At 45.2% G+C, this 26,102-nt stretch overlaps 3 protein-coding genes across 5 annotated transcripts in view; 2 read left to right on the top strand and 1 right to left on the bottom strand.

Moving 5' to 3' along the window:
- Supt6h (SPT6 homolog, histone chaperone and transcription elongation factor) overlaps positions 1 to 3,705 on the bottom strand; it is a 37,593-nt gene extending 33,888 nt beyond the window's left edge. For 2 of the 3 annotated variants that reach the window (XM_032913722.1, XM_032913724.1), the window contains exon 1: positions 3,594 to 3,705. The gene's annotated coding sequence lies outside the window, so the exon portion shown is untranslated. The remainder of the gene's footprint in view (positions 1 to 3,593) is intronic. The other variant, XM_032913723.1, reaches the window with a different exon arrangement.
- A 60-nt stretch (positions 3,706 to 3,765) lies between these two features.
- Sdf2 (stromal cell derived factor 2) lies at positions 3,766 to 14,191 on the top strand. The gene is made up of 3 exons (XM_032913725.1): positions 3,766 to 4,206; positions 10,718 to 10,914; positions 13,582 to 14,191. The coding sequence occupies exons 1-3, from the start codon at positions 4,032 to 4,034 to the stop codon at positions 13,867 to 13,869; spliced, it is 660 nt and encodes a 219-aa protein (XP_032769616.1). The 5' UTR covers positions 3,766 to 4,031; the 3' UTR covers positions 13,870 to 14,191.
- Positions 14,192 to 18,917: 4,726 nt separating this feature from the next.
- LOC116910484 (protein KIAA0100-like) lies at positions 18,918 to 26,072 on the top strand. Its single transcript, XM_032914367.1, has 14 exons — positions 18,918 to 19,118; positions 19,938 to 20,067; positions 20,773 to 20,822; positions 21,086 to 21,233; positions 21,669 to 21,787; positions 22,361 to 22,421; positions 22,746 to 22,935; positions 23,504 to 23,627; positions 23,770 to 23,894; positions 24,231 to 24,298; positions 24,392 to 24,537; positions 25,175 to 25,293; positions 25,401 to 25,564; positions 25,716 to 26,072. Exons 1-14 carry the CDS (start codon positions 19,051 to 19,053, stop codon positions 26,055 to 26,057), a joined length of 1,854 nt encoding a protein of 617 aa, XP_032770258.1. The 5' UTR covers positions 18,918 to 19,050; the 3' UTR covers positions 26,058 to 26,072.
- Positions 26,073 to 26,102: the final 30 nt, after the last annotated feature.

Raw genomic sequence — 26,102 nt, 5'->3', positions numbered from 1 at the left:
TCTTGGTGCGTAAAACTGAATGTAGTATGTTTCCTCACTGGTGGAGTTCATAATTTTCATAAATTACATTATGGTAAAACACAAATGAGGGTGGATTATATCTCAGTGATAAGACAGGACATTTGTATACCATGCACAAAACTCTTTGAAACAAAATCCAGTAATTAGTGATGAGAACAATACGCTGACAGAAGGCCTGGACTTCAGAAAGGGATGCCTGAGTGAGCAGGCCTGGAGTACCTTCCCACTTCTGGGGTGCTTAATCTACTAAAAAAGGTGGGGAGTGGGTAGGATAAAGGCAACATGAGCAAAACACTTAAGTTTATAGCCCATCTAGTCTGCTGTGGAGTTTAACACATTCTGCTACTGTGAACTAAGTTCAGGCTTATTTCAAAGGTACCAGTAAGTGACTATTCATTTGGAATGCAAAAACCTTAACGTCAAAAACAAAAGTCTCAGAACCTAGCTACATTTTAAAAAATTCTGATCTCAGAACTTCTTATGAAAAACCTAATTATAGGAAATTAAGGTACTTAAAATATAAGCTGGGGGCTGGTTAGATAGTTCAGCAGGCAGAAATGTTGGTCATGCAAGCCTGATGACCTCAATCAGACCCCCAAACACACAGAAAGGTAGAAGAGCTACCCACAAAGCTATCCTTGGGCTTCCGCATACAGGTGTGCTCACGCCTACAAAACAATCCACACTCTCTCTCTCAGGTATAGAACCCCAAGTCTCCAGCACTTGGCAGAACTTCAAGTTAGAGGCAAACATGGGCTACACACGGATACCCTGTGGCAAACTAATAAGAGGACCATGAGATCTTCTAATAGAGAACGCAATCTGGTTTTGAAAAAGTGCATTCAAATAAAGACTTAGGCCGGAGCCAGGCATGATGGTACACACCTTTAATCCCTGCACTCAGGAGGCAGAGGCAGGCAGATGAAGGGGAGCCTCCTCTACAGAGTGAGGAGTGATCAGCAGAGGGTAGGAACTGACTACTTGGAGAGACAGCTGGTTGAGGTGTGGAGTGCCTTCTACATAGCATGCATGACCTAGGCAGCAACAGAGGAAGTCAGTCTGACCAGAGAGAGGAAGGGGGATGTGAAGAAGGCTTAAGGATCTTCAAAGACTGTATGGGAATCTGAGTGGAAACTAAGGAAAGGGAACTGCTTGGATCCAGGACTTATGGGCAGTATCCTGCTAGGGTTCAGTATTGGTTTGATTAGTATGATTATATTTTTAACTTTAACCTTTGGGGAATGAAGAACTACCAGTATGCCCAAGAAGTAAGCAGCACAGTTCTGGAAAAAAAGTTGATGCAAACCCCCCCTCCAACCCCCCTAAGGCCAGGGAGATGACTCAGCCAGCAAAGTGACTGCCACACAACTGCACACAGAAGGACTACATTAAAATGCAGTAATGTTTTTAAGACTAAAAAGGAGGCGTTAGCTCAGTAGAGAAAAATCCAAGGACAGAGCATTAGCAACTGTACTGACTATTCCAGAGACTCAGAAATGAAAACAGAGTTTCCATTGGATTTGGCAACATAATAGCTTCTGGTGACCATATCAACTTTGATGAGCAGCTAGAAGGGGAGTCAGATTGGTTTTAACTTAAGCTTCGGTGAAAGTTAAGAAAGTTGAACTGGTTTATAAGCTGAAACCTGACTATAGGATGAGAATTTAAAAATTAGGGTGATGGAGCTAGGCTTAGTAGTAGCACATGTTAATCCTTCTAGCACTGGGGAGGCTGAGGGCAGAGTGACCAAGAGTCCTAGGTCAGCCTATGTGTCAAGAAAGATGATGGCTGGAGTGGCCTTTGAAAGGTATTAGGACATAATTTTGTTTTTGAGTTCTTTGAAACAGGTTTTGGTGACTCGAATTGGGAAACCACTGGGAGGAAGTCAGTGGTCATACCCAACCAAGACCGTGGTTGATGACATTTATTAGGATCAAGAATACTGCTGGATGGTGGTGGCACCAGCCTTTAGCCCCCAGTTCTCAGGAAGCAGAGGCAGGCAGATCTCTGTGAGTACAAGGACAACTAGGAAGAGTGCTCCTGTCTTCGGAAACAAAAAAGAACTGGAGGGGGTAATGTAAACTTTGACCGAATGTCAGGACTGTTCTACTTTATGGTGAGATTAATCACGTGGTAAGAGTAAGTGCATTTGGAGAGTATGGATACTTTGCCAATCTAATCTGATCTAATAGCCACACAAGCCAACCAAATAAAATAAGCTGGTAGTGGTGGGGCACTAGGCATGGAGAGGAGCTCTAAATTCATGGCTGAGGGGAGAGCTGTTTCTCTTTGAGACAGGGTCTCTCAAACTCAGCCAAAACTTCAATTCCATCATCCTCCTGGCTCAGCTTCTCAATTGTTGCTATAATTGTTTTGTAATTAAAACACTGAAGACTTACAAACTGTCAAGTTCAGTGTTCAACAATGGAACTGAACTTTCCCTCCCCAAAATTAATTAAATTCAACAAATTCCCCACAATGTAGCATCTTTCACTGCTGGGGAGAGGGCCTGGCTCCTTCCCTTCCTGCAGATTTACAGGCAGTTAACGGTTGCTAGGGGGGAGGGGCTCATCACGAGATCCCACCAATCCTAAGGATTTATAGTAATTCATGGTTGCTGGGGGGAGGGGAACATTTTCTTTAGGCTTCTCTGAGTAATTCTTCACCAATGTACTTGTAAATAACCATAAATTAGCTAATGGAGGCATACACACATAATGAACGCAATAGAGGATTGTGAAGAAGGGGATCAGGGGGAATGGAGTGGGGCGGAGGAGGAAAAAACAAATTACCCTATTACTTTTGATATTACGGTGACATTTCATGTAATTATTATAGGAAACCTGCCTCCTAAAGGAAAACAGGCGTCAATTCTTTCTGTAACACAGGGAAACTGCTTTACTTAGATATTTTGAATGCCTGATGTCAAGCAAGAATACACATTTCTGATTTAACAACCAATTCTAATATTTATGGTAGGTCTTTGGCAAGTGTTCGAGGAAATGAATTATGCAGGGTGGAAGGCTCCAGGTACTTAAGTATAAACTCGCATCTTTTGAAAGTATTAAGGGACTTGCCCATCCTTGGGGGGAAAAAAGTTCAATTACTCAACATTTTTAAAAGAGCTAACATTCAGCACAGTACACCGGCCTCATGGCTGAACCACAGTAAGCCCGGCAGGATCCAACGCCCGGACTAATTAATCCGATCACCTGATGCCAAGTAAAGAAACCCTTAGGTCTCTTCTAGTCCCATTTTTTTTTTTTTTTTTTTTGGCGTGGCCCAGATTCCTGACGCCGCGGAGAAGATGGGATCCCAGAAAGCCTGTTGATTCAGGAGGCAAGCCCAGGTCACAGGTTCCGGGTGGTACCGCGTGGAGAAAGGGCTGGAAACTCTGAGTAATCACGGCACTTTAATGTCCTTTTTTCCCCGGCAGATCAGGGAAGGCCAGGGCCCCCTTCCTTTCCGCAGTGAGCACCCCAAAGCCTCTTCCCTTATGGGACCAGGCCCCAGGAGTCTGCTCGCCACCTGCGCACACACACACGCAACACACTCTTCAGGCTGAGCTTTACCTGCTTGGAAGGCCGCTGTTTCTCCGCTGCGCTAAGCCCCCGCGGAAGAAAATGGAGTCGCCGATCCGAGACTGCAAAAGGGTAGCCCGGACCCACCGCAAGGGCCCTCCGCAGCCGCCGCCACCACCACCGTCGCCGCTGCTGCGTTAACGTCCTACGTCACCTCCGGCTCCCTGTCACTGGGAGTGGGAGGGTCATTTCCTGATCTCTTTTTCTCTCCGGTGTCTAGGGCTTTGGTTCCGAGTCCGCGAACGCAGACTGAAGATACATAAGGAACGCAGCTGCCACAGAGCACCCAGAACAAAGCGGGGCCAGCGTGTTCCTTAAGCCGCTCTAGCCAAAGGAACCATAAAGATTCAGGTTAAGGAGTCTTCACTTCCATCTTGGCGTAGTTCTGCCCTTGGCTTCCGGTTCCGGGGAAGGGCCTAATTTTCTTGGATGATTAGTGCTCTCGGATCTAGGATGGCTGTCTTGTCGCTTCTGTTGTTGGGTGGTTTGTGGAGCGCTGTGGGAGCGTCCAACATGGCTGTCGTTACTTGCGGCTCCGTGGTGAAGCTACTCAATATACGCCACAATGTCCGACTGCACTCTCACGACGTGCGCTACGGGTCAGGTAAAGAGGGGGACCAACCGGGGTTGGGTGGGCTGCTTGGGCCCGGTGAGCCTAGAAGGGGCGGGGCCTCTGGTTCTGAGGGCGTGGTCTTGGAAAGTTGAAGAGGAGGAGGCGTTGCCAAGGAAACTTAGTCCTAATATTAATTTCTGTTTGATGAGCTGATGAGCTATGTGCCAAACGTGTTACATATTTACTTTCCAGTTTTTAACATTGTATTGAGGATAGATACTAAGGTTATTTTCTTAGGTGAATAAACAGACTCAGAGATATTACTCAGCCGTCAGCTAATGAATGATGGAGACAGGGTTTAATCCAAGTCTGTCCAGGTTCAAAACCTTTCAGATTCCATGGGCTGCCACTATTCTGTGCTGGAGAGGAACATTTAGAGCAAGACAACACACGCTGAATCTCAGATTTTAAACTTGAAGAGCTCACTCTGATTACAGCCCTTTGACACTTTTTTTTTTTAAAATTACTTAGCAGTAACTTCCTTGTAAAAAATGTAAGCGTTGACAGGCATTGCAGAGGAAAGTGCTTTTTATCGTGTGCAATTAAAATTCTCAGTTATTTGGGGGCTCATTCATTTGGCCTAGATTTAAAGAGCTCTTTTATTTACCCAGTATTGTTCTAGACACAGGAAATACAGTAGTGAGTCAAACAATAAAACAAGACTAATGGGCAGGATCATGACTTCAAGATCAGCCTGGCCTATATAGTAGGGGCTGTCTCAAAACAACAACAAAAGAAGTTCAAAGGCTGGGTAGTTACCTTAGTGTTAAGAGTATGCCAAGCATACTGAAAGGCCCCGGCTTCTGCCTCCACACTTTGTGGGAATAAAAGTAATGACGTTCTTGAGGTGTACTCAAGATAATTTGAATGACTGATGATCCTATTTGCTAGAAAGGAAGTCACCTTCTAAGATGGTTGCTTAGTCTTGTGTTCGCAACTCTCAAAACCTGTCCTTCCAGTTTAGTCCAGGGAGTGTATAGTCTTTATATTCCTAGCCACCTCATTCAGTAAACACCTACATGTGTCAGGCTTACTACATTTTAATTTAATGTTTCCTGCTTTGGCTCCATCAAGTTAAAATGGCGTTAGAGAGAAGTCTACCAGACTTCAAACCTCTACAGGTGGTCCCTAGGGGTGGGCCATTGTTTATTCTGAACCTTAGGAGAAGAATCTGTGATACAGAGTTAGATACAATATTCTTTTAAAAATTTGGCTTGTTTGTTTTTGGCTAGAGACAGTCTCTCTAGCCCTGGCTGTCCTAGGCTTGGAACTCAATATGTGATCTGACCGACCTTGAATGCACAGAGGTCCTACCTCTGCCTCCCAAATGCTACAATGAAAGGCTTTAATTTTTTTTTAATAGCATTTATCTTGTGTGTGTGTGTGTGTGTGTGTGTGTGTATTTAGATGCATGGTTGCCACAGTACAAATGTGGAGATCAGAGAAGAACATTGTTCTGTCCTTGTCATGTGAGTCCTAGGGATTGAACTAAGATTAGCTGAGCCATGTTATAGCCCAGATACAATTTTCTTGTTTAGAAAATGGTTGAAGATACATGAGTAGATCAGATTGCTCAGCATGAGCTATATGGTTCTCAATCTGAAAACTAACAGTTAATGTTTCTTAAATTACTTTATCTGGATCTCTAAGTATTTAGGAACAGATCAAAGACCAAATAGAATTCTGGACATTCCTAGGTATCAGGAGGTCTCTGGAGGAAGTAGAGGATTGAAAAGAAAGTAAAAGGGCTGGGGAGATGGCTCAGTGGTCAAGAGCACTGTGCTTCCAGAGGTCCTGAGTTCAATTCCCACCAACCACATGGTGACTCACAACCATCTGTAATGGGATCCGATGCCCTCTTCTGGTGTGTCTAAAGACAGCTACAGTGTACTTACATATAATAAATAAATAAATTTTTAAAAAAAAGAAAAGAAAGTGAAAAATCAAAGAGACAATCAAAATATAGAAAACAGTGCTGGAGAGGTGGCTCAGTGGTTAAGAGTACTTCCATAGGTCCTGAGTTCAATTCCCAGCAACTTCATGGGGCTTCACAACCATCAGTAATGGGATTCGATGCCCTCTTCTGGTGTGTCTGAAGACAGCTACAATATACTCATATACATAAAATTAATAAATATATCATTAAAAAAAGTATTTGATGCTCTTGCAAAGAATCCATGTTCCAGTCCCAGCATCCACATGGTGGTTATCTAACTCTAATTCCAAGGGATCTGACTCCTTCTGACCTGTGGGCACAAGAATGCATCTGGTGTTCAGACAAGCAAAATACATAAAAAGATGAATAAGTCTAATAAAAATAGTTTCTGGGGCTGGAGAGATGACTCAGTGGTTAAGAGCACCCGACTGCTCTTCCAGAGGTCCTGAGTTCAAATCCCAGCAACCACATGGTGGCTCACAACCGTCTGTAATGAGATCTGATGCCCTCTTCTGGTGTATCTGAAGACAGCTACAGTGTACTTATATATAATAAATAAATCTTTAAAAAAAAAAAATAGTTTCTTCCGGGCAGCGGTGGCTCATGCCTTTAATCTCAGCACTGGGAAGGCAGAGGAAGGCAAATCTCTGAGTTCCAAGCCAGCCAGGCTACATAGAGAAACCCTGTCTTGAAAAAAACAAATAACAACAAAATGTTTCTTTAAATGTATAGAACAGGACTGAACTCTGATGGAGCTGAAAGGCGATAAGAAGTGGGAAGAACTGAACCAGGTGCCATAAAAGCAGATGAAGCTCCATGAGTTCTAGGCCAGCCTAGTTAGTCTACATAGGAAAGTCCAGGCCTGCCAAGGCTACCCAGGTCAGACCCCATCTCAAAATATAAAATTAAAAAACAAACAAACAAACAAACAAACCAGAGTTTAAAAGATGTAACAATGACATGGGTTGAATGGAATAAGCCTGGGAAAGGGACTGATTGCTTGGTCCATTTATCAGATCATTAGTTCAAAGCCTGACGTTTTGTTATTTGGTGAAGTCAGGCAGGGCATTGGAAGTGAAAGGCCATCTAGGAGGGAAAGTATCTCTGGAGTAAGTAGACTGTAAGAATTTGACAGGAAAGAGAATGGAGAAGACGCCCTTTGGACATGTGTTAGAAGAGGAAATGCTCTAGAGTCAGGTTACCTGGCTCAGGCTTAGCCTCTCATAGCTCCATGACTTTGGGTATATTACTCACCCTTTCTAACACTCCAGTATAAAGTAGGGACAGTAACAGCAGCTATCTGGGAATAAAATGCCTTTGTTATGGAGAATGAATATTTAAGTAGGGCAGGAGAGCTTTAGTCTTACTATTCAGGAGACAGAAAGAGACAGGATCTCTGAGGACAGCAGCTCTACCTAGTCAATTTCAGGCAAGCCAGTGCTACACAGTGAGACACTGTCTCAACAAACAAAACTCCATCTTAGCAGCTGGGCGGTGGTGGTCCATTCCTTTAGGAGGCAGAAGATCTCTTTGAGTTCCAGGCCAGCCTAGTGTACAGAGCAACTTCCAGGACAGCCAGGGCTAGGGAAACCCTGTCTCAAAAAACAAACAAACGGGGTTGGGGATTTAGCTCAGTGGTAGAGCGCTTGCCTAACAAGCCCAAGGCCCTGGGTTCGGTTCCCAGCTCCGGAAAAAAAAAAGGAAAAACAAAAACAAAAAAATAAAAATAAATAAACCAAATCTTTTAAATGAAGAACTTGGATTAGCCCTCTTGGGGGGGATGGTTTTGTACACCATATATTCAGATGCTAATTTCCATGCCCAGACATCCGGTTGCAGTCCTCCAGTTTCATTGTTATGTAAAAATTGTTTTCCATCACCTCTGATTGGTTAATAGAGAGCTGGTTCAGCCAATAACTGGGCAGAAAAGAGAGAGAAGGCAGGACTTCCTATCCCAGGCAGGGGGTCCCAAAGAGGAGTGAGGGGGGGGAGGAGGAAGAGCAGAAGGTATGAAGAGACCACAAGGAGGGACCAGGAAGAGTGGCCATGAGAACGCACTTGGAGCAGAGTGAGCCTGAGTAAGACTTGGATCACAGGTGAAAGACCACAAGGCTGGGAGTAGCCAAGTTAGATAGTAGAATAGATGACGTTCTGCCTTTTACGTTACTTTTACATAGCCCCATACCTGGTGACAGTGTGTTTTCCTTTAAGAGCTACGGCTACACATTTTACTAAGTGAAGAGTTATATCATCTTAGTATGGCTACACATTCATGTGATCTAAGAATATTTTATTCCTGACTTTTTGAGACAAGGTTTTACTATACAGCCCTAACTGGCATAAAACTTGCCAGAGGACAGCTTGGGACATGCTGGCTGTCTCCTGCTACCTCGGATCTTCAGGATTGAACTCAAGTATAACATCAAATACCTTTAAACCTCTCAGCCAAGTCATTGTCTCTTTTTATGCTTTAAAAATTTTTTAATTAATTTAGATTTGTGTATGTGCTAGGCGTGGTGACACACACCTTTAGCCCCAGCTCTCAGGAGGTAGAGGTAGGCAGATCTCTTAAGTTCAAGGCCAGCAGCCTGGTCTACATATGAAGCTCTAGGAGCTGGGACTACATAGAGAGACCCTGTTTTTAAAAAAGAAAATTTGTATCTGTGTGTGTATGTGCATGAACTCTTGTTTTTTCAAGATGGTTTCTTTGTGTTAGCGAGCGAGCCCTGGCTGTCCTGGAACTCACAGACATCTGTCTGCCTCTGCCTCCCTGTGCCACCATGCCTGACTCCCTTTACACTCTTTACCTGGGTTATGGAACTCCATGTTTGGTTGTTAGGCTAGTGTGGCTAGTAACTTTTTCCCACTGAGCCATCTCCCTGGCCTGCCTCTGTGTTTTGGGGCGCGATCTGTTGCAGACACCTGGGGCCCATCAGTGTGGCTAGGCTGGCTGGTCAGTGAGCTAAAGGCTGGCTTGTGCCGCCTTCCCAGTGCTGGAATGACAAGAGCAGTCCACAATGCCCGTCTTTTTTTATGTGGGTTCTGAAGGTGGAGCTTAAGTAATCAGGCCTGGTAGCCAGAAAACAACTTGCAGGAGTCATTTCTCTTTTCCTGTGTGGCTCTGGGGATGAATTTAGGCTGGGGCTGAGGTAGCCAGCCTTGGATATCTCACTAGTCCTTCACACACATTTAAGTATACTTATCTACAGTATATAAACACATTGAGTGTGTGTTTTTTTTTTTTTAAAGATTTATTTATTTATTATATGTAAGTACACTGTAGCTGTCTTCAGATACACCAGAAGAGGGCATCGGATCTCTTTACAGATGGTTGTGAGCCACCATGTGGTTGCTGGGAATTGAACTCATGACCTCTGGAAGAGCAGTCGGGTGCTCTTAACCGCTGAGCTATCTCTCCAGCCCATTGAGTGTGTTTTAAATTTTAATGTTGTGGAAGTAAAATATTCTCAAATGTATGTTTCCTCCCCTCCATACCATTTGTGATATGGGGCACATCCTTGGCCCCAAAAGAGGAAGGGGTCAGGTTGAGCTCCCTTGGCCTTTCTTTTATCAATTTAATTCGTTGTATTGTTAGCTATGGTTAGTGCAGAAAGGGAACAGAAAGCTCACAGCTATTACTCAGTTTTACAAGACCCCATTCAGGGAAAAGAAAGTCTGGTATTTGCCAGCAGATCCAGGGTCTTGGATGCATTCCTGAGGAGGGGTCTCCTTCCTAGAGAGGCCATGCCTAGCATGGGTACCCCTCCATCAGAGGAAGGCTAACTGATGGGCCCATGTGTGATCTCAGACCATCACAGAAGCTGCCATGGTGGTGGGGTCCCCCATCTTGGGAGGACCTCGGTGGGAGTTCAGGCTGTCATTGGCAGTCACAGCAACAGCTACGCAGTCTTTCTTTTCTGTGGTCTCACTACCTCCCAGGAGGGACCTCCAGCTACTCAGACACAGCCTTCCGGGATTAGGCACATTAGCTGGTAACCCTCTGCTAACCGTCCTCTCAATCCCAGAGCCCCGGACAGGAGGGGTAAGCAGCATCCAAGCATCCAGTATCTCTAGACGGTAGCTTTTTCATAGCCAGTGACACCAAGCTCTCTGCACACAACACTAGACCTAATGCCTACTTTTCTTTAAACTCTGGCTGTTTAGCATCGTGGTTTTGCTGAACTTATCACAGCCACAGAGGATCAAATCCATATGCCTGTCCAAGGCCTTAAGGGTGCAATGAAGAGTCACAAATGGCTCTCACAGAGTGTATCTCACTCTGTAGTCAACATGCTGTGACTCAGTGTTCTTATGCTCTTAGTTCAGTCATGGCTGCTGTTCCACCTCAGCCAGTGTGTAAGAGTGAAATGTCAGGATCCTTCATATCTAGAGATGATACAATGGAGGTGTGAGAGGTTTTCTTAGAAGCCAAGCAAGCTTGGCAGAAGCTTTACAAACGGCGAATGGGTCCTTGGTTGCTCCCATCAGGGCACAGATGGCTCGTCAGGGTGTCGGGCGTCTCCAGACGCCTCTCCTCTCTGCCTTGCTTTTGTTTCTTGCCTGCAGGTAGTGGGCAGCAGTCAGTGACAGGTGTGACCTCTGTGGATGACAGCAACAGTTACTGGAGGATACGGGGGAAGACAGCTACAGTGTGTGAAAGGGGGACCCCCATCAAATGCGGGCAGCCCATCCGGCTGACACACATCAACACGGGTCGAAACCTGCACAGCCACCATTTCACTTCACCTCTCTCTGGAAACCAGGTGAGGTGGTGTGTGGTGGGTGTTCCTGCCCTGCCCTGCTTCCTTGTTTAGTCTCTTGGTGCTTAACTCCTCCCTCCCTTCCTCCCTTCTGCCTTTTCTTCCTTCCTTCCTTCCTTCCTTCCTTCCTTCCTTTCTCCCTTCCTTCTTCCTTCCTTCCTTCCTTCCTTCCTTTTTTCCTAAATATGATTGACACACTCCACAAACTTGTGTGTCCTCCTTGAGCAGGGACCTATATCATCCAATTTTAGTATATGTGCCACTCTAAGGAGCACATTTACCCTTTCCTTTCTAGGTAAGACATTCTTTTTTTCTGCCGACTTGGAGAAATGACTCTGTCTCTTAAGTGTGAAGAAAATTGTTTCAGGTCAGAATGGAGAAAAGTGAGACATGGGGATGAAAGGCAGGATAGGATACATTAAAATACCAGTAAGTTTGAAAATAAAGAGGTTTGCAGGGCTGGAGAGATGGCTCAGCAGTTAGGAGCACTAGCTGCTCTTCTAGAGGATCCAGGCTCAATTCCCACATGGTAGCTCATGATTGTAACTCTAGTTCCAGGGGACCAAACACTCACTTCTGGCCTCCTTGGACATCAGACATTAGGCACTCAAGTGACACATCAGCATACTTGCAGGCAAATACTTGTATGCATAAAAAATAATAAAATAACCTTTTTGTTTTATTTTTGAGATAGGGTTGCACTGTCTAGTCAGTCACAGATAGTCTAGAGCAGTGGTTCTCAACCTGTGGGTCATGGCCTCTTTGGAGGTATCAAATGATACCTAAGAACATCAGAAACCACAGATTTTTACATTACAATTTAAAACAATAGGAAAATTGTAGTTATGAAGCAGTAACAAAAATAATTTTCTGGATGTAGACCGCCACACATGCCAGGTTGGATTGTGTTTATTTGAGACAAGGTTTTATGTAGCCAGCTGACCTCACGCTCACTATAACTCTGCTGGTCCTCAACTCTTGGACCTCCTGACTGTGCCTCCCAAGTCCGTGGGTTAAAGCCATGCCTAGTTTTGGCCTGTGCTAGGGACCAAAGCTAGGGCTTCATGAATGCTCCAGAAGCACTTTACCCTCTGAGCTGCCTCTCTAGCCCGACTGTGATGTGTGTGCATGCATCTACTTGAGTAAGGCAGGGTTTCTTTGTACTAGTCTTGGACTCACTCCAGTTGGCCTCGAGCTCAAGGCCTCCTGTACCTTGTGATGCCTGACTAGAATTATTTTTCATCTATATTTTATGTGTTTGAGTGTTTTGCCTAGACATATAGCTGCACCGTGTTGTATATGCAGTGCCCTGGGAGGCCAGAAGAGGGCGTCAGATCCCCGGAGCTGGAGTTGCAGGTGGTTGTGTGGGTGCTTGTTATCAGGCCTGTCATCTGGAAGAGTAGCATGTGCTCTGGGTTGTTTTTTAAACTTTTTTTTTTTTAATTAATTTTTTTTTTCTCGGAGCTGGGGACCGAACCCAGGGCCTTGCGCTTGCTAGGCAAGCGCTCTACCACTGAGCTAAATCCCCAGCCCTAATTAATTTTATATGTAAGAATACAATGTAGCTGTCCTCAGACACTCCAGAAGAGGGCCTTGAATCCCATTAGAGATGGTTGTGAGCCACCATGTGGTTGCTGCGAATTGAACTCACAACCTCTAGAAGAACAGTCAGTGCTCTCTTAACCTACGAGCCATCCCTCCAGTCCCAAGCACTGGGTTTTTGTTGTTTTTGTTTTATTTATTTTTACTTCATGTGCTTTAGCGTTTTGCCTATGTGCATGTCTATGAGGGTGTCAGATCCCCTGAAAGAAGTGTATGCTTATATTATCCCCTCCCCAGCAGTTAAAATAAGTGAGGAGTTTGTTTGGAAGAGCAGATGCAATAGTGTGCACCCATAGTCTCAGCTGCTTAAAAGGAAGAACGCTTGAGCCCGCATGGACTCTGCCATCTTGGACAGCTGAGCAAGCCCATGTCTAACAATAGCAAATCAAGGACTACCAGCAAGATGGCTGAGTTGGTAAAGACACTTGTTGACCTGAGTTTGATCTTATACCTACCTTTTGAAAGGAAAACCAACTCCATAACTTCTCATTTGACCTCCACATGCATGCAAGGCCATGTGTGCACCTACACATAAGTAACATTTAAAAACGTATGACAGATATAGTATTAGTGTGAAACGTAGTGTTTGGATCATAATTGGAGACAGCTCGTTTTCTCTTGTGCCTTTTGTGTCTCTTTTTATTCCCCCAGAGTTTAGCTCATGTAACAAAAAAATGTTTAACAAGCTGGGATTGTGACATGCCTTTAATCCCAACACTTAGGAGGCAGAGGCAGGTAGATCTCTGAGTTCAAGGCCAGCCTGGTCTACAGAGCGAATTCCAGGACAGCCAGGGCTATAACAGAGAAACCCTGTCTCAAAACAATAACAGCACCAATATTTGTGCCTTAACACTAGAAAATCCAAGTTCTGTTTCCTTTGGGTTATTTTATTTCTCTTCTCACTGACTCCTTATTTATCTGGAGACAGAGTCTCTTCTAGCCTAGGCTAGCCTCAAGCCTATGTTGCTGGTTGATTTTGACCTATGGGTGTGCTCTACCATGCTAGGCTCCGTTCCTCCACTCTTCAGACCTGACCACATGTTAATGTTGCCATTATCTGTCTTTTAGGAAGTGAGTGCCTTTGGTGAAGAAGGTGAAGGTGACTATCTGGATGACTGGACAGTGCTCTGTAATGGACCTTACTGGGTGAGAGACGGGGAAGTGAGGTTCAAACATTCTTCCACCGACGTACTCCTGTCTGTCACAGGAGAACAGTACGGTCGACCCATAAGTGGACAAAAAGAAGTACATGGTATGGCCCAGCCAAGTCAGAACAACTACTGGAAGGCCATGGAAGGCATTTTCATGAAGCCCAGTGAGTTGCTGAGGGCAGAGGCCCATCATGCAGAGCTGTGACTCTAAATCCTCTGAGCCACTGTCGCCATACAGTGTTTGTAGACCTCTGCTGCTGCTTCACCGTGGGATCCCTGCTGCTGCTCCTGAGTGTGCTTCCTTTTCACACTTGAAATGGTTGCTCTCCCAGGTTCAGTCAGTTCTCAGGAGAGGACTCGTCTGTGCAGGCAGGGCTACCTTCATTCATCTGGTAAAAGAAGTTGAGGAACTCGCCTGTCTTAAGTTAAGCTGGGAAGCTTAACTCCACAGGAGCTTGGCATCATGATTTCCCCCGTTTTGTCTATCTCCAAAATGATGAATAAAAAAATAAAAAGAATTTTATTCATTGTGAGGTCATTTATTAAGCAGGCTGTTTCACGGTCTGCTGCTTAATTCTCACGTCCTGAGACTCTTAAGGTGCTGGACTGCTGGCCGATTTAAGGGTTTATTTGCATTTAATACTTTTTTCTCTGTATCTTCAATTCTTCCCCAGCATGTCTTTATGAAGTTTCGACTGTATGTAAGTAAGATCTTCACAGAGTTCAATATGGTTTCTAACTGATGACAGGTCTTCCTGAGGAGCTGTTATGTAGATAAGAAAAGTATTTAGGATTACCAAAACCAACACTAATTGACTACTAATCTAGGCACATCTGCTAACCCTTCATTTAATCTTCGCAGACCTGTTCTAGTCTAGATACACTTTCAACAGTGTGGAAGAGGGAAACTGAGTAGCCGTCTGCATTCCTGAAAGCAGTCGATACTTTTCGGGGTAGGAACTGTACCTGCCTTGGTCTTTTCACCTGCACCACAGTGTGTTTAGCTCTTGGAAGATGGCTTTCTTTTTCAAGGTTTTGTTTATCCTTCCTCTGCCACCTCACTTCCTCCTTTCTTGTTCCAGTTAATTCTAGAGTTTGCTCCTACATTCTTAGGCTGGGCAGTGGTGAACAGAAGTGACTGCCATCTGGTGGAATTTCAGTGACTGCAAGGTTTTTTTTTTAAGTTTTTTATGTATAAAACATTTGCTGGGGCTGGGGATTTAGCTCAGTGGTAGAGCGCTTACCTAGGAAGCGCAAGGCCCTGGGTTTGGTTCCCAGCTCCGAAAAAAAGAACCAAAAAAAAAAAAAAAATTTGCCTGGACAGATGTCTGTGTACCACACGCCCAGAGAGGCAGAAGAAGGCATCTGACCCCTGGAACTGAAGTTACAGGTGGTTGTGAGCTGTGTACTGGAAATTAGGGTCTCCTGTGTGTATGAGAGAGGGCAGGGGGTGGGATTTGTAAACCAGGCTATCCTCAAGAACCACAGAAATCCACTTTTAAGACTCCTGTGTGCCAGGGGTTGGGGATTTAGTTCAGTGGTAGAGCGCTTACCTAGGAAGCGCAAGGCCCTAGGTTCAGTCCCCAGCTCGGAAAAAAGAACCAAAAAAAAAAAAAAAAAAAAAAAAAAAAAAGACTCCTGTGTGCCGGAATTAAAGGTGCATATCACCACATGTAAGTTACTACTAGCTTTTTTTTTTTTTTTAATTTTTATGTCCATTTGGTTTTTGGCCTACACATATATCTGTGTGAGGGAGTCGGATCCATTGGAACTTGAGTTATAATTGTGAGCTGCCATGTGGGTGTTGAGAATTGAACCCGGGTCTTCTGGAAGAACAGCTAATGTTCTAAACCAAGTCTCTAGCTCCTCTACAAGCTTTTTTAATTTTAGAAATATTTGCTTTAAGTTGTTAATGTGGAATATTTGCAGATAATCAGTTCTGTGGTAGGCATGACCCATGACTGTAAGAAACTATAGTTCTTTTTTATTTATTTAGTTTTACACTCCAGATTTTATTCCCGTCTCGGTCCACCCCCGCAATTCTTTTTTAAAGAACTTGTGTTCTCAGTAAATTCAAACAAAGAGTTAGAACTCCATCCCTGCCCCTCCATCCCTACCCCTGTTCTTCCTTGCTTATCCTACTATTGTTGCATTGGTTCCTTGTATCTGTTTAGAAAGAAGGAGAGAAATCATGAAGTGATGGGAGGTGATAGAAGGAGAAAACAAGTGAAAAACTTGCCTGGAGATCCACACCTTTAATCCCAGAATTCCGAAGGCAAATGATTCTTTGAGAGTTTGAGGCCAGCCTGTCTACAGTGATTTCCAGGACAGCCACAGAGAAACTCTATGTCAAAAACAAACAAACAAAATCAAAACAATAAAATAAAAAACTTTACCAATTAGTTTGCTTAGAAACATTTTAGTTACCCAGAGGTAAAATTCAGACGACAAAGTCCTGCTTTGCTGGACAACTGAAAGAAAACAACCCCAGCTCCTAACTATTAGGCTTCATTCCCATTAACAAGCGGAGTTTGCCTCACCAAAGGGAGGCAGAGACCAGGCAAAGGCCAGGCCAGTCTGGTCTAAACTCTGTGAGGGGGGACAGGGGTGGGAAAGAACTTACCTCTGTAGGCATCAGAGAAGATGACTCTCAATGACAGTCACTCATTAAGCTGTGTGCCTCTTCTCAGGGAGAGCATAGCTTTGTCAGAGGAAAAGCAGCTCCAGTCTGTCTGGAGAGAGCTGTGACAATATCTTTAAGGAGTAGTAAGTCTCCTTATTTGTCCCAAATAACCAAACTTGCAGTTTTTGTCTCTGTAAAACATGTTTAATCATTCAAAGTGTCTGGAAACTAAAAGAGATTTACAGATGAAAGTGTATCAACGCAATGTTATAGTTCGAACCTTTATACACGTAAAAAATCCCTGTTCAAGGCTGGTGCTCCAGCTATTGTTAGAGGGTTTCCTTTATCAATCCCTAAGTGTTTGGGGTGACTTCTTGCTGGGAGAAATTAGTCAGCTATTTCAGAAGTAATCCTAGTACTTAGGTGACTGAGACTGGAGGATTATGAATTCCAGGCCGGTTTGAGCTGCATAGGAAGAACCTGTCTCAAAAATAATGAGGCCATGGTGTTCATGTGTGTAATCCCAGCACTCAGGAGGCAGCGGTAGGAGGGTCATTACAAGTTTGAAGCCAGACTGGTTTACATATCAAGTTCTTGGATAGCTAGGGCTGCATACTGAGACCTTATCTCAAAAATCAAAAATTAAAGAAAGAAAGAAAAAAGAGGGGGAAAAAAGGGGGGGGGATGGGCTGGAGAGATGGCTCAGTGGTTAAGAGCACCGACTGCTCTTCCAGAGGTCCTGAGTTCAAATCCCAGCAACCACATGGTGGCTCACAACCATCTGTAATGGAATCCGATGCCCTCTTCTGGTGTGTCTGCAGACAGCTACAGTGTACTCATATACAAAACAAATAAATAAAGCTTTTAAAAAAAAAAACATGCAGAGGTGTCTCCTTAACAGAGGAGACATAGACCTGTTTCCTACCCAGAAATCCAGGAATGCACATTGTTGATAGCCTAGTAATCTGTGCTGTCTGTAGGGCCAGGCCACACACACATGGTATCCCCCAGACTAGGACATTTATCCCAGACTGTTCCTCTCTAGGACTTTATCTTCACTTTGTTTCTCCATCAAAAGAACCAGTCCTTACGAAGGAGGTCCCCTTTACATTACAACATCCTCGGTAACCCCTGTGCTATCTGTAGGGCCAGGCTGCTCTCACTCCTTTTATGCTCATCTCATTCTTCCTAGACCCTCATACTGAACATTGTTTCAGTTGATAGAACCCATCCTTTTGCTGTAGACATGTTTTTTAAGTTGTGTTGCCCACACAGGATTAAGTACCATCAGAAAACCGTCCCCCTCCTCCCCGATTAAACTGTGTTTAAATATGTCTGAAATAAACTGCCAGCAGTGCCAGCTACTGAGTCATGTTGAACCTGATTTCCTTCTTGCCTCCTTTGGATTGTTACTCTGCTAGCCCTGGTGTGTGCAGAGACACCCCCCACCCCCTGCACAAGACAATTCCGAGTACAGAAATGCGACACATCTCTCCTTGTCTTGGATCGAGTTCTTGGACCCTACCTGAGCATTGAGAAACCACATTTGAATGAAAGGCTGCAGATTTTGAAGATGAACTGGTGTGTGTAGGCCAGAGGACAACATGTGGATTTTGAGGATGGAAATCAAATCCTATGGCCTGCCAGCAAGTGCCTTTACTTATTGAGCCATCTCATAGGCCCTGAAGTTATTATCTGAAGGGGCCAAAAGAGAAATTCTGAGTAAAATCTGGAAGAATCATAGGCAGATTAGAACCTGAGAGCCAAGAACACGAGATGCTCTATAATACCTTGGAATCATCTGGATTTCTCAATCGGGTACTGTATTAGTAAGTCATTAGTCAGACACTGACTCATGAGAATAAGCATAACAAATCTTATCTACTTCCTTCATTTTACAAAGAAGAAAGCAAAATTCACTCTGGCCTGATTTGACCTTAAATTCTGTAGTTTACATAATTAAAATTGCTTCCCAGATAATCTGTAAAGGATAGAACAATATTTACTACTTGTATATTTCACCCTGTCCCAGGTCCAGTTATTGGTGGTGCTATACACAATCGCACAAACCTAAAAGTTCAATAAATTGTACAGAATAGCTCTCTGAACGAAGGATGTTAGAAGATACTATCTGGAACAGTATTCAGACAGCAAACAAAGTTGGTTTCCTTGTGGGATGAGTCGACAGCTGAGGTCTTTGAATTACCTGTTGATTTCCTCTGCAAATTTTTGCAGACAGGATCACTTCTGACCTACAGACACTTAACTTTGATCTGCTCCCATAACAGGATCTATGAAGCCAGGCTCGCTCTTAATGGCCTTAGGGAATGCGTTTTGGAAGTGGAACTTCAAAGAGGTGGAAACAACCATTCTGGTCACCGCCCCGCGAGCGGGTGCGGACTCTGACCCCCGCCCTCTGCGCGAACCCAGCGCTCTTCAGTGTGCTGCGCAGGCTGCGCTCTAGGCGCAGCGCGCAGGTCAGCGCGTTCGCGATCCGCCCCGCCCTCCCTCTCTCGAGCCACGCCTCCATTCGCGCAAGCAGCAGTGGACCCTCTGTGCTCGCGCACGCGCGCGCGGGGCGGGGCGCGGAGGGAGACAGCGGCTGGTCGCCTAGTCGCCAGGGCGGGGACGCGCGCGCGCACCAACGCTTCCTCGCCCTGCGTGTGCGTGCGCGGCGGAGGCCAGCCGCGGCACTGTGCGGTTCCGGCGTCGGGGCCCGGCATGGCGGGGGTCGGGGCCAGGCCGGGCCGGACCCGGACCTAAATGCCTCTATTTGTCTCCGCGCTGTTGGTCTTGCTGCTGGTTGCGCTTAGCGCACTCTTCCTAGGCCGGTGAGGGGATTCCAGCCATATGGTGGGGGGACGAGGAAGAGGGGCTGTAGGAGGCGCGGGTTGGTCGAGCTCCTTAGGCGGAGGTGGTAGCAGGAGGGGGCGCGAGCAGGAGGGGGCGCTCAGCCAATGCTGAGGTGAGGGAAGGCGAGATGGGGGCAGGGGCGGTGAAACATCAGGCTGGGCCTGAAGCAATGCAGAATCTAGGAACTGAGTATGTGAGTGTGAGGAAGGGGGCCTCTCTTGGTGGTCTATTCGCCTCAATGCCCTCTTCCCAGATTGCAAAGGGCACCTGCAGCCCCACCCTGGAGAAAGGTCAGGAGGACTGAAGCGGGAGCTAGGAAAGCGGTTGCAAGCAGTCTAGGGCAGAGCGGTTCTTAAGCAGTCCCGAGAGTGACCTCTGCCTTCCTGCAAACGTCTGCAAGGTGGGGGACGCAGACAGGGACCCTCTAGGGAGTGTGCGATGACGTATTTCACACGCCTGCCTTCAGTTTGATTGCTTTTTGAGGACCTCATTTTACTTTGGGTTCCTAAAGATTTGAAGGTTTTTTTTTTTTTTTTTTTTTTTGAAGGTTTTTTTTTTTTTTTGTTTTGTTTTTTTTTAACCTCTCTTAGAGGGTGAGTTTCATTTGCCTAGTTTTGTTTGAATTTAGGGCCCCGTGGTCCTGGTTGTTTTGCTTAAATGAGTATGACAGAAAAATACTTTAGGAAAAATCGTAAAGTTCCTAAGAAAAATCCGGTTTCAGAATACCACCCATTGCAAGGCCTTTCTAGAATCAAAACAGGGGAGAGGGTCTTCTAATCCAACTGGTTTTTATGCAGGTGGCTTGTGGTCCGGTTGGTCACCAGGTGGTGTCAGCGTAAGTTGCAGGCAGAGCTAAAGATTGGCTCCTTCCGATTTTTTTGGATCCAAAATGTCAGTCTTAAGTTTCAGCAGCACCAGCAGACGGTGGTGAGTTCCGGGAATTGCAGAGGGTGGGTGTGTTAGGGGATAGGGAGGACAAGTAGTCAATTTAGTTGCTTTTCAAACGTTAGTCTCCTTCATGGGTAGTTTTCCTAGTTAACTCCACCCTTATGTTTTTGTCAAGAGGATCTTAGGAGCTACTTGGAGAACCCTGCAATTGATGCAAGCTGTTTAAGGTGTTTGTGGGACTAGACCTGGTGGTATAAACCTGTAATTCTTGCCTCTCAAGAATCCGAGGCAAGAGAATGTTAAGTTCAAGGCCTGCCTGGGCAACTTAGTGAGGGCATGTCTCAAAATTAAAATTCAGTGGAAGAGCCTGGTATCTGCTGGGTCCTCTTTAGTATCCAGTACCAAACAAGTGACACAGAGTATCCAGGATATGGAAGAAAGATACAGAAGAAACCAGAGAAAGATAACAGGAAACAGCAAACTAAGTGTTCTAATTTAAGAGAGGAAATAGGGTGGCAACATGTCCATAAAAAGAGAACTACTAAGCAAATTCAGCTAACATCATCATGAGCAGGAGAGCCAGTGCCCATCAGAGAAACCAGGGAAAGAGGAAGGGGTATATTTGATGGGAGGGCCAACAGAACTCCCTTCTCCTGGGACACAGGACCTTTCCTGGTTCATAAACCTGCCCATCATTGCCTTCCTAGCAACCAGTGTACACAGCTATCTTTCCTATCATTTTAGGAAATTGACAACTTGTGGATTTCCAGCAAACTCCTTAGCCATGACCTTCCGTGAGTACTGTAGAAATGTTTTGAGAAAAGTTTTGAGGTTGAGTTTTGATGATAAAATTCTTTTACGGAGACATTCTAGTCAAGGTGGGAGGGGTGGTCTTGCTAGAGTCTCCTAGTCCAAGTGCTGTTTTGTGAGACATGCTGCAAACAACTTTCTCTGTTATTTGAGCTGTTAAGGGACTGGGAGAGACAATGTGAGGGAGGAAAGGAGACTGCTCTGAAAGGGATGGACCAGATAATAATGAGGCTTCTCTTCGGGGCAGACACTATGTGGCATTGTGCTTTGGAGAAGTACGCATCAGGACGGACCTACAGAAGGTTTCTAGCCTGTCTGCCCCATTCTCTCAGAACACAGAGGTGGAGCAAAAGGAACTGTCCCTCAGCCCATCCTTGTTGAAGATCTTCTGCCAAGTGAGACTACTTTTACTGTTTTTAAAAATTAAATGTTTTTATTTTTGTGTGTGTGTGTGTGTGTGTGTGTGTGTGTGTGTGTGTGTGTGTGTGTGTACACTCCTGCATTGACCAAGAGGCTGGCAGAGAGTGTTGGATTTCCCGGAACTGGAGTTAGAGGCACTTGTGAACTGCTCTGTGGGGGTTTGGGAATTGAACCCAAGTTCTCAGGGAGAGCAGCCAGTGCTCTTATTCAATGAGCCATCTCTCCGGCTCCACTTCTGCTATTCTCAACTTGATTTCAGGGATGGTCAGTTGGCTTTGACTGGGCTAGGCTGGGGGTAGGAAATTATTTTACTATCTGGAGGGATAAAAGCTAAGCTCTTCCTTTCTCCAGTGGAAAGGAAGAGGGATGCCTTTGTGTTAATGATTGCTTGTCTTTATAACTCCTTCTAGCTATTCTCCATTCACGTAGATGCCATTAACATCATGGTTCTTAAGGTGGCTACCTCTGAGTCCTTGTGGCACATCCAGATCAGTAGAAGCAGATTTCTTTTGGACAGTGATGGGAAGAGGTAAGTGGTAGGTAGAAGAGGCTGGTAGTATCCCTGTTTGGGATTGCTTGAGAGAAATTAAATGTCAAAGCTTGTCAGGTTCTCATTCTGTGCAGTCTTGAGGAGAAGCCAAGACTGGCTGTTCTTTTTCTCCTAACCTTTCTTTTTTAAAAAAGATTTATTTATTTATTATATATAAGTACACTGTAGCTGTCTTCAGACACACCAGAAGAGGGCATCAGGTCTCATTACAGATGGTTGTGAACCACTATGTGGTTGCTGGGATTTGAACTCAGGACCTTTGGAAGAGCAGTCAGTGCTCTTAACCACTAAATAATCTCTCCAGCCCTGCCCTGACCTTCCTACCCAACAGATTAATAGAGATAAGTAGTGAGGAGAGGGGTCAAGAGTTTTTTGTTTTGTTTTTGAAACAGGGTCTCACTGTAAAGCTGTGGGTGCCTTAAAACTCTGTGTGTAGATCAGACTGTCCTTGAACTCACAGAAACCTACATGCCTTTGCTTCTTGAGTGCTGAGATTCAGGAGGTATGTCACCACCCCTGGATTAAATGCTTTTCATTTTTTTTCTTTCCCAGTCTCATCTGTAAAGTGAACCTATCTAAGATCAATAGCAAAGTCCTGAAGAGTGGTCAGCTGGTGAGTGCGTCATGGCTATTCTGTTGCTTCATATCCTTTTGAGCATGGGTGTGAGTATGTGTTTTTAGGTTCTGTGCCTTTAAGGGTTTCTTCCAAGGCAATGTCCAGCCAATTGTCCACACAATATTTTGTGTGTTTGTTTTGCGGGGAGACTATTTTGTCGTGTGTAGCTATGGGTGCCCTGCTATGTAGCCCAGTCTGGCTTTGAACTCATGGTGAGCCTCCTGCTTCAGTCTCTTTGAGTACTAGGAATATAGGTGCGCACTACCACACTGGTTCCAGACCATTCCAATTTGACCTAAAACTTTAAAACTCCCTTCACAGGAGGATACATGCCTAGTAGAGCTCTCACTGGCCCTAGACTTGTGCCTCCAGCTCGGCATCGGCAGTTGGCATCTGAAGGCTGTCACTGTGGATGTGTGGACACTCCATGCTGAGCTACATGAAGGTCTCTTCCATAGTCAACTACTGTGTCATGCCCCAGGCCGGATTTCCAAATCTGTTTCTTGTTCAGGTAAAGCCTCTGTCATTGAGTTTCTTATCTGCTGTATTCTCTAGGTTTATTTTGGAAGTAGAAAAACCAGTAGCTTCAACACTTGTTGAGATGTGAGTCATTAGACACCATGACCTTTGCCTAGGTAGAGGAAATAGGCTTTTCCTTATTCTGAGTCAAAGAACTGACGTCTCGTGGCTACTAACTGGGAGTTAGCACTGTGTGTTTATGTACGTTTTCTCCTGTCTTTTTTCATTTTGCAAATAAGGAAACAAGCCTAGAACAGTTTAGTTAGCTGACTCGGCTGATGTCTTATAGTTAGTGGAAGTGAGTGTAAATTATCTGACCGTTGAGTCCATGTTCTCTCCATTATACCTAACTATTCACCTTACTGTTTACAGAGTCTGGGAAAGGAAGTATGTCAGGTACCTGGTCTGTGCTGTTTGGACCTTGTGCCCATTTAGGCATTTGCTTAGCTTATCCTTTTACCTTCCTGTATGTGTGAGGGTTTGACTGAAGAGGGGCAGGGCTGGGAGGAGTTGAGAACGTTAGGGCTGAGCAGGTTCCTATTCCTCATTCCCATCTCCAGATTTGACTGAGAACTTTGCTGAACCAACTCTGCCTGGCCTACACCTCCTCCAGCAGCTGCCAGACCGAGTCGAGGTGAAGATGGAAAACACAAGTGTGGTGTTGTCTATGAACAGTCAGAAACGGTAAGGTCCCACCCAGACGGTGGGGTAACAGTGTGTCTGCTGGACCCCACAGCTAGTCTGAGTATTCACCGAGCCTGTCTGTAGAGAACACGGAGGAAAGGCACGCCAGCTGGTCCTGATGTAGACTCCGTCTCTGCTCTAGGCACTTGACTTGGACACTGAAGCTGCTGCATTTCCTGTATCACCGTGATGAGGATCAACTGCCCCTTCGAAGCTTCACAGCAAACTATGATATGGCACAGATGAGCACTGAACTCCTGTTAGAAGGTTCGTGGAAGGGGTTACGGGTACTGAGACGGGAGGACCAGGTGTTCAGTGTTAGTGCCCTACATGGTTTAATATCACTGTGGAGGAGAATTAATATCACTGTGGGTGGAAGGAGAGAAGATGAGAAAGTAACCATGACAATGTCCTCATCTTCTGCCTGCACTTGCCCATTGCCTAGTTGTACCTTGTGTCTTCCCTGTGGCTTTCCCTCATCTATTCTTTGGCTTCTTTTTTTTTTTTTCGGAGCTGGGGATCGAACCCAGGGCCTTGCGCTTCCTAGGCAAGCGCTCTACCACTGAGCTAAATCCCCAACCCCTATTCTTTGGCTTCTTACAGACGGGTTGTTGCTGTCCCAGAGTCGCCAACGGATTGTCTGCCTCAACTCCCTCAAGGCTAATGTGCAGGTGCGCTGCCAAGAATCTTTGTCTGGTCTCTTCACGTTGTTGCATGGCCAGTTCTGGGAGTAAAGCCCACACTTGGGGTCTTCTCATTCTCAGGTAACCACCATCGACCTGTCAGCTTCTCTAGTTCTGAACACCTGTATCATTCACTACCGACACCAGGAATTCTCTCACTGGCTGCTTATGCTAGCACTGGAGACCCAAGGTGCTAGTTCTCCTGATCTTAAACAAAGGAAGAAAGGGTGAGTTTTAAGTCACCTCTTACTGGGTGTATTCTTTTTATTCAGAGTGGCATCTTGTGTTAAACATGTATTTAATCGTCTGAGTCCCGTACATCTCAGTTTCAGAAGCAAACCTGTTGTATATATCTACCTTCCCTGTCACGGGGATTGTATCCTTTGTGGGCACGAGGATGTCCTTTTCATGTTTTCACTCTTAGTGTCCAGCACAGTGCCTTACTTAAGTAAGACAGGGGTGAGAGACAGCATCTCACCTGCCTTGGGCTTTAAGGAGTGGTGTCAGATTTGCAGAACCATTTTTGTTTGTGTAATGTTTGTGTTGTTCTGCACACAGAAAGTGATTTGTAAGTGAGGCTTCTTGTTATTAGGATGAGCCGTGTGATGTTGCTGATACTCATTATATTTGGCTATCAATGTGTAAATTTTGTAATTTTGTCTTTTTTAAACTCTGTCTTCAAATCTTTCTGGTGTTCCTTCAGATTACCATTGGGAGGAACAGCAATCTGACTGACTTTACTTTTTCCTTTGTAGCTGTTGCAAAGCCTAAGATTATGGCAAAACTAAACTGTCAGCAGTTCTGAGGACTCTGTTCCTTGAGAGGAAAGGCTGTTATAATGATGTCAGTCTTATCCCTGTGTAGAACCTTCCCTCAGATCCTGGCTCCCGTTATCTTCAGCACCTCAGTCTCCAATGTTAGCATTTCCATTCAGCTTGGAGATACACCACCTTTTGCTTTGGGGTTCAATTCCATCTCCTTGGGTAAGGCTCAGGGATGGGAAGGGAGTGAGGATTTGCCCTTTGGTTATAGCTATGCCTGTTTGAGGCCACAGTACCTTAACTGACTATCTCTTTACCATATATTTCAGACTACCAGCACCTCCGGCCACAAAGTATCCATCAGCGGGCAGTCCTAACTGTAGATCATCTCTGCTGGCGTGTGGGCAGTGACTCCCACATTCAGCGGGCGCCACATCCACCTAACATGCATGTTTGGGGTGAAGCACTTGTTCTGGACTCCTTCACACTACAGGTAGGTGGGTGCTGTGTGGTGAGTAGGGGCCCACAGAGCTCCCTGTCCTGACCTGCTTCTGAGGATTGAGTATGCTCTTCCTATGGGTGCTGCATCAGGCTTTTCTAACTTTGCATCTGCATGGTTTCAGTAGGTTTCCTTTCTTTTCTAGGGAAGTTATAACCAGCCCCTGGGCTTGTCCAGCACCCAATCCAATACTCTCTTTCTTGACTGTACTATTCGAGGACTTCAGGTAGAAATATCAGACATCTGTGCCCAATGTCTGTCTCGAATCCTCTCCTTGGTGATTCCACAGTCTGAAAAGTCAGCTGTCTCTAGGAAACCTTCACTTGGGGAATGTGTGACCTTACTGTGGAAAGTAGACTTGAAGGTGGAGGACATGAACCTGTTCACTCTTTCTGCACTGGTTGGTAAGTGGAACAGGAAGTCTGCTGAAATTCTTCTTTCATTAAGGAAGCTTATTATCTGGGCAGTGTCTATGTTAGAGGCATGAAACGCTAGAAAGGCTTACATGACAGGCAGGCTTGTGCTACTTCTT

The sequence above is a fragment of the Rattus rattus genome, chromosome 9, assembly GCF_011064425.1.
Source record: "Rattus rattus isolate New Zealand chromosome 9, Rrattus_CSIRO_v1, whole genome shotgun sequence".
In the NCBI taxonomy this organism is placed as follows: domain Eukaryota; kingdom Metazoa; phylum Chordata; class Mammalia; order Rodentia; family Muridae; genus Rattus; species Rattus rattus.
Note: the sequence above shows the minus strand (reverse complement) of the source record. Positions and strands in the feature narration are given on the sequence as shown.

Bases quoted from the DNA above. Each gene is read 5' to 3' on its own strand.
- LOC116910484 (XM_032914367.1), top strand. From the start codon at position 19,051: ATGCCTCTATTTGTCTCCGCGCTGTTGGTCTTGCTGCTGGTTGCGCTT. The intron at 21,234-21,668 runs GTGAGACTACTT...AACTCCTTCTAG, and splicing joins TGTTGAAGATCTTCTGCCAA to CTATTCTCCATTCACGTAGA. The intron at 23,895-24,230 runs GTTCGTGGAAGG...GGCTTCTTACAG, and splicing joins CACTGAACTCCTGTTAGAAG to ACGGGTTGTTGCTGTCCCAG.
- Sdf2 (XM_032913725.1), top strand. From the start codon at position 4,032: ATGATTAGTGCTCTCGGATCTAGGATGGCTGTCTTGTCGCTTCTGTTG. The intron at 4,207-10,717 runs GTAAAGAGGGGG...TCTTGCCTGCAG, and splicing joins CGACGTGCGCTACGGGTCAG to GTAGTGGGCAGCAGTCAGTG. The intron at 10,915-13,581 runs GTGAGGTGGTGT...TCTGTCTTTTAG, and splicing joins CACCTCTCTCTGGAAACCAG to GAAGTGAGTGCCTTTGGTGA.